The sequence below is a fragment of the Ranitomeya imitator genome, chromosome 4 (genome assembly GCF_032444005.1).
Source record: "Ranitomeya imitator isolate aRanImi1 chromosome 4, aRanImi1.pri, whole genome shotgun sequence".
Lineage (NCBI taxonomy): Eukaryota > Metazoa > Chordata > Amphibia > Anura > Dendrobatidae > Ranitomeya > Ranitomeya imitator.
In genome coordinates, this window is record NC_091285.1 from 176,733,141 (window position 1) to 176,748,254 (window position 15,114).

The following is a 15,114-nucleotide window of genomic DNA, read 5'->3' on the forward strand; positions in this document are numbered from 1 at the left end:
TGCAGCCAGGCCCATTAATGTTGGCCTTGTAAATTAAGGTATCTGTCCTCATGGGGTGCACTTATATAGCGCTGGGCAGTCCGCCTAATCTAATAGTATAGACGTCACTAATAGGCTGCAAGCCAGACACTGTGCACTAGCTCTGTGTGACCAGCGCCCTATACAAGCCTTTTTTTGTGTGCAATTTTAATACTATGCAATCACCCCCTCCATGAACTGCTGGGGTTGTGAGTGGTTGTCTTATCAGTATTTTGCACCTGTGTTGTCGCCATCTTTATTACATGGTTTTGCTGCATCCTGATCGTTCATTAGTTCTTAGACCTGGGCAGATAAGTACTGCTGCCCCTTTTTTCCTGTGCGAATTTTTTAATTTTTGGGAGGGATTCTAGTTCCTCTTATTGTGGCTTTTGCTTTTAATTTACCATTTTGAAAACATTGAATTGATGAATTAGCTGAAGACACCAGAATAATGAAAACCACATGTGAATAATGAAAACCATGCCAAGTTTGTTAAGGAAAAAATTATGAGGCTTGAAAAAACTAATGTAAAAACCACATAAAAGCCATTTTTGGAGCAAAAATAAAACTGCCAGAAATACAAACCTTAACCCAAAAAAGATGCAAAAGAAAGATGAATTGGGGCCCAAGTATATCTTGATGTCATCAGGGAAAATAAGTTTCTGCATATTTTATGTTTTGTACTAAGTTTTGTACTAAGTATAACTTCTCTCACAATAATGTACAATGGTACTTGGAAATTAGTGAATCCTTGTTTTTCATATTTCTGTATTAACATAATGTAAAACTACATCAGATTTTCACAGAAACTGGATAAAGAGAACTAAATCAAACAAATAAGTCAAAAATATTATACTTTGTCATTTTTTAAATTTGGAAAATGATCAAATGTCACATGGATGTCAGTGGCAAAAGCATATGAACCTTTGTTTTCAGTATCTGCCAATAACTGCATTTAAATGTTTCTAGTAATTGTTGATTTGTCCTTCACATCAGTTTAGAGGAATTTTAGCTCATTCCTCCCTACAAAACTGCTTCAACTCTGTTATGTTGATGACTTTTCCCCTATTAACTGCACACCCCAGTTCTTCCACAACATTTCTATAGGATTAAGGTCAGGACTTTGACTTGGCCAATACAAAACTTGAATATTATTCTTCTTTAACCATTATTCTGGATATCGACGTGTACTCTGGGTCATTGTCTTGTTGCATGACCCAGTTTTATTAAGATTGAACTGATGGACAGACATGGTGACATTTTCCTTTAGAATTTGCTAGTATGATTCAAAGTATACTTCAGAATTCATTGTTCCATCAATGATGGCACGCTGTCCTGGCCCGGATGCAGTAACACTAACCCAAGGCATGATTCCTCCACCATCATGTTTTACAGATTATAAGAGGTTTTTGTGCTGTAATGCAATGTTTTTTCTCCAGATGGTCTTTACCAAACTGCAGCACTGTTCTTTTGGAGAGCAATGACTATCCCCTGCAATTTTACAATGCACGCCATTGTTGTTTAGTGTCTTCCAGATGATGGGTTCATGAACATTATCATTAGCTAATGTGAGAGAGGCCTTAAGTTGCTTAGAGGTATGCTTTGCCCTTGGAGTGATCTTTATTGAAGACACACAAAAAACACAGTGAGGTCAAAAATACTCTGGTGTAAAAAAAATCACAGTAATAAGCAAGTGCTTGTCAAAAGATGGAAAAAAAAACAGGGTATTTAATTGATACTTTTTTTCTAAAGAATGTATACTAAGCTGCTCCACCAATCGTCAAGGTATACCCTTATAGAGCAGTCCTAACTAATGTATATAATCCCTATCTGATGTATTTAAAAACCTGATCATCTGTATAGTACCTGTATGAGCAGGGTTCAGAGAAGGAATATCCATGTGGACATGCTGGATGGAACAGCTTAAATGCAAATGACCCACAGAGGAGTGATGGACTCCCCAGGCTTGTAGAAACAAGAGAACAATTATAGAACCAGAAACACATGGGCTACTTGCACATTAAACAAGTCTGTAGGAACCTGTTCACACCACCAAAAAACTTGAAGGCACAAAAAAGCACAGTTGTTGACTTCTCCAGTCAATGTAATAATGGTTTTGAATTTCCTCCATTTGTACACAATCTAGTGGACTTTGGATCGGTTGAGTCCAAACCTTTTAGATATGATTTTGTTTCATATTTCAGTCTGGCAAGCATCAACATCTCTTCTTCTTAAATCCTCAGAATTTCCTTTGTTCATGTCATGATACACTTCCACAAACGTGTTGTGAAAATGAGACTTTGATATAGCGTTGTTCTGTAAATAAACCGTTGCATGATCAGATCTATCCTCGCCTATTGTATCCACGCCCATCCCTTGTAGATTGTGAGCCTTCGCGGGCAGGGTCCTCACTCCTCCTGTACCAGTTATGACTTGTATTGTTTAAGATTATTGTACTTGTTTTTATTATGTATACCCCTCCTCACATGTAAAGCGCCATGGAATAAATGGCGCTATAACAATAAATAATAATAATAAATAAAACAGATCTCCCACTCATATCTAATTGTCATTTAAGTATATATTTTCACTTTCAAATTATCTGTTAATCCTAAAGATTCACATATATTTGCTACTGACAGACATGCAATATTTGATCATTTTTCTCATTTTAAAAATGACGAAGTCTAATATTTTTGATTCATTTACTTGATTTGGTTCGCTATCTACTTTTAGGACTTTTGTAAAAATCTGATGTAGTTTTAGGTCAAATTTATGCAAAAATATGGAAAATTCTGAAAGGTTTTCAATCTTTCAAGCACCACTGGATAATTAGCTTTTTAATTTCTATTTAGATGATGAACTGTTTATGTAGATGATGTACTGTTTAATTTGTTCTATGCACTGGAAATCGACAAGAACACTAATGTCTAGTTATCAGTGACTAATGGAAATGACAGCCTATGTCTCTGAAATATGAGGGTTTTTTTACCCACTAGCTTTAAAGGAAGACTCATTGTTAAAGAGCTGTTATAGCTTAGGAAAATGCAGTCAAATAGTCATCTGGAAGAGAAATAAGTATGTGACAATATAATACATGATCATACAGTCGCTATTATAGCAGGAGTTGCTCAGTGCAGTGCCTCTCCTCTTTACTTTGGATAAAAGAGGGAGGTTGCAAACAAGGGGACACCCTCTTTGACATTAATATGCCCCAATAGGTCCAAGTTGTGGTCAAACTGAAAAAGGCTAAGAAGCAACCAAGCATGGAACAGTGAGGAACATAGCTATTTGTATATGCCGTATATACTTCAGTATAAGCCGACCCGAGTATAAGCCGATCCCCTAATTTTGCTACAAAAAATGGGAAAACTTAATGACTCAAGTATAAGCCTAGGGTGGAAAATGCAGCAGCTACCGGTAAGTGTCAAAAATACAAATAGATACCAATAAAGGTAAAATTCATTGAAACATCAGTAGGTTAAGTGTTTTTGAATATCCATATTGAATCAGGAGCCCCATATAATGCTCCATAAAGTTTATGATGGGTCCTATAAGATGCTCCATATTAAAATGTGCCCCATATAATGCTGCACAAATGCGGATTATGGCCCCATAAGATGCTCTCTAAAGATATTTGCCCTGTATAATGCTCCACAAACGTTGATAATGGTCCCATAAGATGCTCCATAAAGATATTTGCCCCATGTAAAGTTGTACAAACACTGATTATGCCCCATAAGATGCTCCATGTAGACTTTTGCCCCATATAAAGCAGCACAAACCTTGATTATGGCCCCATAAGATGCTCCATGTAGACATTTGCCCCATATAAAGCTGCATAAACATTGATTATGTCCCATAAGATGTTCCATGTAGACATTTGCCCCATATGCTGTTGCTGCGATAAAAAAAATAAAAAAATCACATACTCACCTCTCGTCGCTCAGGCCCCCGGACTTGCTATATTCACCTGCTCCCCGTTCCACCGCCACCAGCCGCCACCGCGTGTTCCCCGTCCTCTACACTGACTGTTCAGGCAGAGGGCAGCGCGCACACTAATCGCGTCATCGCGCCCTCTGACCTGAGCGTCAGTGCAGAGGATGGGGAAGACGCAGCTGCGGCCGGCAGTGGTGGAACAGGAAGCAGGTGAATATCGCACACTGTGTTATACTCACCTGCTCCTGGCATGGTCCCTGGTTCCCCGGCGCCAGCAGCTTCTTCCTGTATTGAGTGGTCACTTGGTACCGCTCATTGCAGTAATGAATATGCGGCTCCACCCCTATGGGAGTGGAGTGGGGTCCATATTCATTACTGTAATGAGCGGTACCATGTGACCGCTCACTACAGGAAGAAGCTGCCGGCGCCGGGGAACCAGGGACTGCGCCAGGAGCAGGTGAGTATGATTACACAGCTGCTGCTCCCCCTCCCCTGCCGACCCCTAGGTATGACTCGAGTATAAGCCGAGAGGGGCAATTTCAGCCTAAAAAAATGGGCTGAAATTCTTGGCTTATACTCGAGTACATACGGTACTTTTAAAGTGATCATCCGAAAAAAGCTTCTAAATCCTAAAATCTTTGCATTTTCAGTCTGGATTCTCAGCATAAAATTAGATTCATGCTACAGATTCCTTTCACCTGCTTCCTTTTATAATTACAGCATAGCTATGAGAGATAATACTTCTATATACGGTAATGGTAGAGCACTGAATCCACATTTCACAACAGGTGATATCACAGCTCACCTCCTCCCCCTTTTCTGCACATGTGACCTCTTCTCAGATCACAGAGCATGCCTAGAATAGTCTACTGTAGAAATCAATGAGCCATCGTCAGACTTACTGTGTATGGTTCATACCGCTGCTGTAAAGCATATTACTAAGTGCTGGAAACAATAGCTTAGGAAAGATAGGTGTCGTCCCAATGGAAAAAAACTATAATCTGAAAATGGCTGGTTTTAATTAATAGAATAGAATAGGTAAAACATTCCCTTTAAAATCACTTTTAAGTATACTAATATACTCAGAATAACATGACAAATGTTCACTTATATTCAATGATGTCATAAACATGAAATACAAAGCTATACATTTCTGTAACTTATCAAAGGAAGACCTACCGTAAGTGTAAAATCTAAGATTCACTTTGTTACTCTAGTAAAACTTATATCCTATGAAACCACTGCACCATGGAAATGCGGGAATCTTTACAGTTATAAAGCAGTCACTAGGACAGTATTATTTATTGAACTTGGGACACATCAGATGTATGGGAATATATAATTCAATTTTCATGGGTTCCAAACTTTCATGGTTCATTTATTTTTCCCTGTGTAGATTCCAGTACTCCTTTCATGTAGAATATATATTATTCATCATTCTGGTGTTCATCTTTTCACAAATTCAGCATGAAGAGCTAAAATAAAATATGGAACTGTGCAACTAACTTAAAGTCTTCTCCAAAATATCGACAATCTAAAAGTTAAGAGCAGAGGCGGTTATCATCAGAGATAGTGTTGATTTTAGTAGGACAGATATCACATGGTGAAATATATTTTGGGTGCTTTATGTGTCTTCTGATCTTATTAGTCTTCATGGACAATGTGCTTAGTAAAGTTCTGACCTACATGTTTCCACTTTTCTTGTAGAACCTCCTGATGATATCAAGAAAGTAAAAAGAAAAGCAGCTGAACAATTTCAGAACAGAAAAATTGGAAGGACAGATCTTCGAAAACAAGAATCTAATGTGATAGTTAAGTCTAAAGAGGATATGAGAAGAAACTGTGATGGAAGAAGAGCTTCTCTAGTGGGAATCAACTTCGAGTGTAAAACTGAAAGAAAGGAGTTTCAATGTATAGAAAGTATTGGACTACAAAGCTCACTGTGCGAAGCTAATCACTGCACAGAGTCTTTTGAAGACCCCGCAACTACAGGCCAATATGCAACCAATTTAGCGGAATGTGTATTACAGGATGCATTTATTAGACTGTCTCAGTCAGATAACTCTTTCCCCAAGGAGGCAGCTCTTTCTATTTCGGCTGGTAACTCTGCCCTTTCTGGTTTCTCTTTTCAAGAAGATTCTCCAGCTACATCTCGCTCATGGAACGAGCTTCCAAAAATTGTTATAGTACAGAGCCCTGATAGTTGTGACAGCCCAACAGAATGGGTTGATGAATCAAATTGGCCCGAGCAGGAGAACCTTACAAACAGTTCTGATCATTGGACAGATGAGGATACAAGCTCCACACAAAGTACTTTAGAAGTAGCGTTAGCATGTGCAGCATCTGTCATAGGCAAACTTTCAAGTCCACAGCCTCCAGATCGAAATAATTCAGAACATACTGAAAACTCTTATGCAGAAGAGAATTATAGAATGGAAGAATACCTCGCAGACATGGTAGGATATCCCAGTAATATAGAGAGTGTTGGATTTTCTGTTCCATCTGCTTTGTGTGAGATGACTAAGATGGCAAGTGCCATAGCTGTTTGTGGCCTAGGGGAACAAAGACAAACTCATTATCCTGCCACATCTAGTGGACTTTTGCTGGCAGCTGATGCATCAACAGCTGTAGCACTACATTGCAGCATTGCAATGGGAACCAGTATGGAAAAACTCAAAGAAAATATTGCTAACACCCTCCTAAAAGAGGCAGCTCTAGTACTGACCAGTCTCTGTAAATATAAGAATGTAGGGGAGTTTCTTGAGTCTATAAACCAGAAGATCCTGAGCAACATAAGTTCTGCTAAACTGGCCCATGTAGGCGACGTGGTGAATGATGACCTAGCTCATAATTTATCTGATACCATCTTAAGGCACTCAGCTGAGAAGTCAGTGCAAGGTGTGGAAGTTCAGCATTGCGCTACTACATCCAGTGATTTTGTAGCAACTACTACTGAACTTCTCTTCAATGTGATGCATTTCACTTGTAAAAAGATGAGTGATCTTGTGAAAAGCGGAGACTTGCCTTCTGATGCATTTGTTGAAAGTTCGAAATCTGTAGCGTTAGAAAGACGAAATAGTCAAGTAGAAGAACCAGCTCATAGGAATAAAAGCCAGCTAACCAAATCATGTAGCAGCCCTGAGCCAAAAACAGAACCAATTGCTCTCAAACTTCCTCCAAATGAAGTGAGTGTAAACAATATCCTCCCAGCAGACACTTACTGCAGTGCAAGTAGTCAAGCCCAAATGAAAACATCATGCAGTAAGCAATTTCTGAGGAGGGAGCGCTACAAACAACACCACAATGATCAAAGAGCCAGGGAAAGTATTCTTATAGATGATGACTGTAGGTATTGTGTGTCAGACAAAGGATCCATGGATGTGGCTATGGATTCAGGAAGTCAAGAAAAGCTCCACAGTGAGATGCATGTAGCCAAAGAATTCTCCCTGAACCTACCATTAGGGAGTAGTAACATGTTGCACCCTTCTCAGGCTGTACTTACTGTAAAGCACCCTGTCAGTAATTACTGTTTAACAGACTTTGCAGATGATTTGTCGGAAACTGTGGTTTCTATGGCCACTGAAATAGCCGCTATATGTCTAGAGAATTCCAACGGGAAGCAACCTTGGTTTTGTGCATGGGCAAAAGGAAGTGAATGTTTGATGGCACCTTGTAGGACAGTGAAAAGAAAAAAAGATCCAGCTTCAGGTGGGTCAGTAGTGAGAAGGCACAGGCCTCCAAGACTCAGTGAAATAAAAAAGAAGACAGATGAGCACCCAGAGCTTAAAGAACGGCTCATGAACCGAGTGGTGGACGAGTCCATCAACCTTGATGATGCCCTGGACCCTGTCAGCGCTTTCGCCAATGAAGTGGCCTCTAAAATAATGAATTTAACTGAGTCATCAGTTGCAGATCCTCTATTTCAGGGGCAGAACTTGTCAAGGAACAGATTACACTGTGACAGATGGAGCAGAGGTAAAGCATCTAGTTATGAAAGCATTCCCGAGGAAGATCTGGATGCTAAAAGTCTTGTCAACACCTTGGGCCCTTGGAACATGCTAGGACAGCCATTCAGTAGAACAAGTTCTATGTCTAAGCAGTCCAGCTGTGAAAGTATTACTGATGAATTTTCTAGATTTATGGTAAATCAGATGGAAAATGAAGGAAGAGAATTTGAGTTGTTGCTAGACTATTATGCTGGGAAAAATGCAAACACTATTCTGAATTCTGCTTTACAACAAATTTCCAGGAGAAACAGTCACTTGAATGTAAAACCCACCTGCCTTTCCAAACAGTCTAGCACCGAGAGTATTACTGAAGAGTTTTACCGATTCATGTTAAAGGAAATAGACAAGGAAAGCAAGGAAACTTATTCAAGCAGAAATACCGCAGAATGGACAAATAATTTAATGCCCCCTTCCTCTCGCACACCTTTCTGTTTCCGCCAATCTTCCATGCCTTGCACCAGATCATCTAGCTCACGTCTCACTGTAAATGCTCCAGTTAAAGCAAACTCTCTTGATGGGTTTTCAAGAAGAGGTTCACGTGATTTCCTCAACATTCAACCTGTCAATTCCATCTCATCCACAAATCTTTGCAAATCAGACTCTTGTCTCTACCAAAGATGCCAGACTGACCAAGTTACAGATGTGTTAATCCATGAAACCTGGTCCAGTTCCATTGAGGCTTTAATGCGCAAGAATAAAATCATAGCAGACAGAACTGATAGTGTAGACGCAGAGGCATCCTCATCACCCAAGGGTTCACCCGCGCATGTAGACCGATATGCCAACAAGCTAGCTGTGGACATTGTTAAGAGTGGAAAATCTTTGCTAATCCAACATCAGGATTCATATGAGAGCACAAGTAGGGGAAGCTTTAAAAATAATAATGGACGCAAATCTATAGACATTCAAGAAATGATAGTTGTAAATAAATCTAAACTTCACCAGCTCGGTTTCTCCAGTGGACCTATGGAGGTGCCTTTAATTCAAATAGAAACAGAGCAAAGGGAAGAGACAAATGGAGAGGACAATGTCCATTTAATGATGGAAATCAGTTGTCTTGAAAACATTCCAAGACAGAATGAAGGAAGAATCATCTGCCATGCATCAGGCATCAGGTACTTGGTCTTCTTTTACAGTGTTTATTACAATCTATTTACAATTCTGGTGGGACCAGACCTACAACTGAAAACACAAATGGTTATGAGCAAAGACCAGTGAGTTAAGAAATTATGTTAGGACATATTGATGTCACAGAGGAGAGGGCTCAATTTGGCCACTCGACAGCTCCAACATGATCCAGAACGGACAGCTGCACTGTTTTTTTGGACTTGAGTGGAATAACATGGACGGTCATCTTAATCTCTGCCATGTTATACTACATTTGACCTATAGTGATCGCTGCTTAGAAAATGGATGGTTATGGCCTGCCATGGAAAATCAGCTGTTTGGGATTTAACAAGGATGCATGTGACCTATTGTTTTGCCATATTCTGCATTTACAGAAAAACTTACAGGGAATCTGTCAGCAGGATTTTGCTATAATAATAATTTTTATATATATAGCGCCAACATATTCCACAGCACTTTACAATTAAGCGGGGACATATACAAACAATAAATTCGGTACGAGTTGAGACAATTTAACCCCTTAGTGACAGAGCCAATTTGGTACTTAATGACCAGGCCAATTTTTGCAATTCTGACCACTGTCACTTTATGAGGTTATAACTCTGGAACGCTTCAACGGATCCCGCTGATTCTGAGATTGTTTTTTCGTAACATATTGTACTTCATGTTAGTGGTAACATTTCTTCGATATTACTTGCGATTATTTATGAAAAAAACGGAAATATGGCGAAAATTTTTAAAATTTAGCAATTTTCAAACTTTGTATTTTTATGCCCTTAAATCAGAGAGATATGTCACGAAAAATAGTTAATAAATAACATTTCCCACATGTCTACTTTACATCAGCACAATTTTGGAAACAAAATTTTTTTTTGTTAGGGAGTTATAAGGGTTAAAAGTTGACCAGCAATTTCTCATTTTTACAACACCATTTTTTTTAGGGACCACATCACATTTGAAGTCATTTTGAGGGGTCTATATGATAGAAAATAATGAAGTGTGACACCATTCTAAAAACTACACCCCTCAAGGTTCTCAAAACCACATTCAAGAAGTTTATTAACCCTTTACGTGCTTCACAGGAACTGAAACAATGTGGAAGGAAAAAATGAACATTTAACTTTTTTTTGCAAACATCTTAATTCAGAACCATTTTTTTTATTTTCACAAGTGTAAAAACAGAAATGTAACCATAAATTTTGTTATGCAATTTCTCCTGAATACGCCAATAACCTATATATGTGGGGGTAAACCACTGTTAGGGCGCACCGCAGAACTTAGAAGTGAAGGAGCGCCGTTTGACTTTTTCAATGCAGAATTGGCTGGAATTGAGATCGGATGCCATGTCACGTTTAGAGAGCCCCTGATGTGCCTAAACAGTGGAAACTCCCCACAAGTGACACCATTTTGGACCCCTTAAGGAACTTATCTAGATGTGTGGTGAGCACTTTGAACCCCCAAGTGCTTCACAGAAGTTTATAACGTAGAGCCGTGAAAATAAAAAATCGCTTTTGTTTACACAAAAATGATATTTCGCCCACAAATTCTTATTTTCACAAGGGTAACAGGAGAAATTAGACCACAAAAGTTGTTGTGCGATTTCTCCTGAATACGTCGATACCCCATATGTGAGGGTAAACCACTGTTTGGGCGCACCGCAGAGCTTGGAAGTGAAGGAGCGCCGTTTTACTTTTTCAATGTAGAATTGGCTGGAATTGAGATTGGACGCCATGTCGCGTTTGGAGAGCCCCTGATGTGCCTAAACAGTGGAAACCCCCCACAAGTGACACCATTTTGGAAACTAGACCCCTTAAGGAACTTATCTAGATGTGTGGCGAGCACTTTGAACCCCCATGTGCTTCACAGAAGTTTATAACGTAGAGCCGTGAAAAAGAAAATTTGCATTTTTTCTACAAAAATGATCTTTTTGCCCACAAATTTTTATTTTCACAAGGGTAACAGGAGAAATTAGACCACTAAAGTTGTTGTGCAATTTCTCCTGAGTACGTCGATACCCAATATGTGGGGGTAAACCACTGTTTGGGCGCACCGCAGAGCTTGGAAGAGAAAGAGTGCCGTTTTACTTTTTCAATGTAGAATTGGCTGGAATTGAGATCGGACGCCATGTCGCGTTTGGAGAGCCCCTGATGTGCCTAAACAGTAGAAATCCCCCACAAGTGACCCCATTTTGGAAACTAGACCCCCCATGGAACTTATCTAGATGTGTGGTGAGAACCTTGAATGCCCAAGTGCTTCACAGAAGTTTATAATGCAGAGCCGTGAAAATAAAAAATTTTTTTTTTCCACAAAAAAGATTTTTTAGCCCCCAAGTTTTTATTTTCACAAGGGTAACAAGAGAAATTGGACCCCAAAAGTTGTTTTCCAATTTGTCCTGAGTATGCTGGTACCCCATATGTGGGGGTAAACCACTGTTTGGGCGCACGGCAGAGCTCGGAAGGAAGGAGCGCCGTTTTGGAATGCAGACTTTGATAGAATGGTCTGCGGGTATTATGTTGCGTTTGCAGAGCCCCTGATGTACCTAACCAGTAGAAACCCTCCACAAGTAACCCCATTTTGGAAACTAGACCCCCCAAGGAACTTATCTAGATGTGTGGTGAGAACTTTGAATGCCCAAGTGCTTCACAGAAGTTTAGAATGCAGAGTCGTGAAAATAAAAAATTTTTTTTTTTCCACAAAAAAGATATTGTAACCCCCAAGTTTTTATTTTCACAAGAGTAACAGGAGAAATTGGACTGCAATAGTTGTTGTCCAATTTATCCCGAGTATGCTGATGCGCCATATGTGGGGGTAAACCACTGTTTGGGCGCATGGCAGAGCTCAGAAGGGAGGGAGCACCATTTGACTTTTTGAGCGCAAAATTGGCTGTCGTGTTTGGAGACCCCCTGATGTACCTAAACAGTGGAAACCCCCCAATTCTAGCTCCAACCCTAACCCCAACACACCCCTAACCCTAATCCCAACCTGATCCATAATCCTAATCACTAACCCTAACCATAATCACAACCCTTACCCCAAAACAACCCTAATGTCAACCCTAACCATAACCCTAATCAAAACCCTAAATCCAACACACCCCTAATCCTAATCTCAACCCTAACCTCAAACCTAACCCTAATCCCAATACACCCCTAATCACAACCCTAACCTTAACCTTAATCCCAAACCTAACCCTAATCCCAAGCGTAACCCTAATGCCAACCCTAACCCTAATACCAACCCTAATCCAAACCCTAACCCTAATCCCAGCTCTAACCCTAACTTTAGCCCCAACCCTAGCCCTAACTTTAGCCCCAACCCTAACCCTAGCCTTAAGGCTACTTTCACACTTGCATCGTTTGGCATTCCGTCGCAATCCGTCGTTTTGGACAAGAAACGTATCCTGCAAATGTGCCCGCAGGATGCGTTTTTTGCCCATAGACTTGTATTGCCGACGGATCGTGACGGATGGCCACACGTCGCGTCCGTCGTGCACTGGATCAGTTGTGTTTTGGCGGAGCGTCAGCACAAAAAAACGTTCAATGAAACGTTTTTTTGTACGTCGCATCCGCCATTTCTGACCGCGCATGCGTGGCCGTAACTCCGCCCCCTCCTCCCCAGGACATAGATTGGGCAGCGGATGCGTTGAAAAACTACAGCTGCTGCCCACGTTGTGCACAATTTTCACAACGTGCGTCGGTATGTCGGGCCAACACATTGCGACGGCCCCGTACCGACGTAAGTGTGAAAGAAGCCTAACCCTAAATTAAGCCCCAAACCTAACCCTAAATTTAGCCCCAACCCTAACCCTAAATTTAGCCCCAACCCTAGCCCTAACCCTAGCCCTAACCCTAGCCCTAACCCTACCCCTAGCCCTACCCCTAACCCTAGCCCTACCCCTAACCCTACCCCTAACCCTACCCCTAACCCTACCCCTAACCCTACCCCTAACCCTACCCCTAACCCTAACTCTAACCCTACCCCTAACCCTACCCCTAACCCTAACCCTACCCCTAACCCTACCACTACCCCTAACCCTAATTTTAGCCCCAACTGCTGTTCTCCTGCCGGCCGGCAGATGGAGACAGATGGCGAGCGCACTGGGCATGCGTCCGCCATGTTCTTCTGCCGGCGGCCAGGAGGAGCAGCAAGAGGATCCAGGGACCTAGGTGAGTATGCTAGGGTCCCCGAATCCCCCTATTTCTCTGTCCTCTGATGTGCGATCACATCAGAGGACAGAGAATTACACTTTACTTTTTTTTTTTTTTTGCGGTCGCCGGTAAACAGTTAATTACCGGCGATCGCAAAACAGGGGTCGGTGATACCGACCCCGATCATGCTCTTTGGGGTCTCGGCTACCCCCGGCAGCCGAGACCCCATAGATTCTCCCGGTGCCGGCCGGTGGGCGCACTGCGCATGCGCCCGCCATTTTGAAGATGGCGGCGCCCACCGGGAGACACGAGGAGCATCGGGGGAGCTAGGTGAGTATTGGGGCGCCACCTGGGAGCCCTTTTCTCTGTCCTCCGATGTGCGATCACATCGGAGGACAGAGAAATTAAAAAGAGATCGCTTTTTTTTTTTTTGCGATCGCCGGTAAACGGTTAATTACCGGCGATCGCAAATGCGGGGTGGGTTAAAAAACCCCCGAATCATGTTCTCTGGGGTCTCGGCTACCCTCGGCAGCCGAGACCCCCGGAGAAAATCGGCCTCTGGGGGGCGCTATTGACTTTTTCCACAGCGCCATTAATTAACGGTGCTGTGGTTTAAGTACCCTTAGCGGCCGCCGTTAAAAGGCGTATCGCTAAGGGGTTAAACAGTGATATTAGGAGTGAGGTCCCTGCTCACAAGCTTACAATCTACAAGGAATCTTACAATCTACTATCTCATCTGAGAGCAGTACGATGTAAGCAAAGAAAAGCTGAATCCAACAATGTATCACTTAGATTACTGGGTGCAGCTGTTCTGACACAATCAGCGGTTTTTAGACTTAGCAATGAAGCAGAACTGAGAAAGCTATCCCTGCCCACACCAGGCTCTGTGTATACAATGTCCATAGACAGTGAGCTGGCTGGTACAGGAGAGGGAGGAGTGACTATTAGGCACCCCTGCTGTGTGCCAGTAATGATTGTTTAGCACCAGGAGATAAAAAAAAATCATTGTAAGCAAATAAAACCTGGGAGCTTGATAAGAGCGGCATCGCTAAGATCTGTTTTAATCCCTATAGCTGTCTTCAGCTTACATAGCAAAAACCTGCTAACATATTCCCTGTAAAATTACTCATCCATATCCTTTAAATTAGAAATCAAAGAATTGTATTACAATTCAGATTACAGAGGTAAAGTACCCCTGATTAATTTCAATAAATTAGTAAAAATTCTAAAGAAATCTGTACTAGGGAACTGTTCCTCTATCATTGTTGCTGACCTGCGCCTTTTATGGCAGTCATATAGACACCAAATCTGTAATATTCTATGGAGTAATGAAAGCATTTTTCTTTGTTTCTTTCTCTTTTACCAATTAAGCAGTTCTCTAGTGTTTCATGCAGGATGATCCAATCAGACACCACTGCCGCTGCCGCGCTCTCGTTTGGAGGGCTGAAATTTTCACATACCGCCAGACCTGAGAACAGACAGGGGTGAGGTGCTGGTTTGCTCCTTTCATAACAATGTGCTTTCCAGGTCATCCCCTTGGTCCCCTCACTTACATTTCCTTCCTTTGAAGTCCACACCGTCAGACTCTTTAAGCCCTTCTCCTTGCGAGTGGCGGTTGTTTATCGCCCTACAGGCTCCTCCCACCAGTTTCTAGACCACTTCTCTAACTTCTTCTTTCGGCCTCTCACAGTTTACTAATTCTCCTACGCATGAGGAGGGGAGTACTCTGGACCTGGTTTTCTCCCGTCCCGGCTCGCTGCACGACTTTACCTTCTTTCCTTATCTGTCACGAATTGTCTCCTCCTCACCCGGGACACCCCCACTTAGCACCGGAATACACATACCACTAATACTCAGCAGCTTATGGGCAATCT

General features: G+C 41.6%; 1 protein-coding gene across 1 annotated transcript in view; it reads left to right on the plus strand.

The window, feature by feature from the left end:
- Positions 1 to 15,114, plus strand: part of LOC138674472 (A-kinase anchor protein SPHKAP-like) — a 113,078-nt gene that overhangs the window by 3,322 nt on the left and 94,642 nt on the right. Inside the window, exon 2 of the mRNA XM_069762310.1 lies at positions 5,665 to 9,079. Coding sequence (XP_069618411.1) covers positions 5,665 to 9,079 — 3,415 coding nt within the window. The remainder of the gene's footprint in view (positions 1 to 5,664; positions 9,080 to 15,114) is intronic.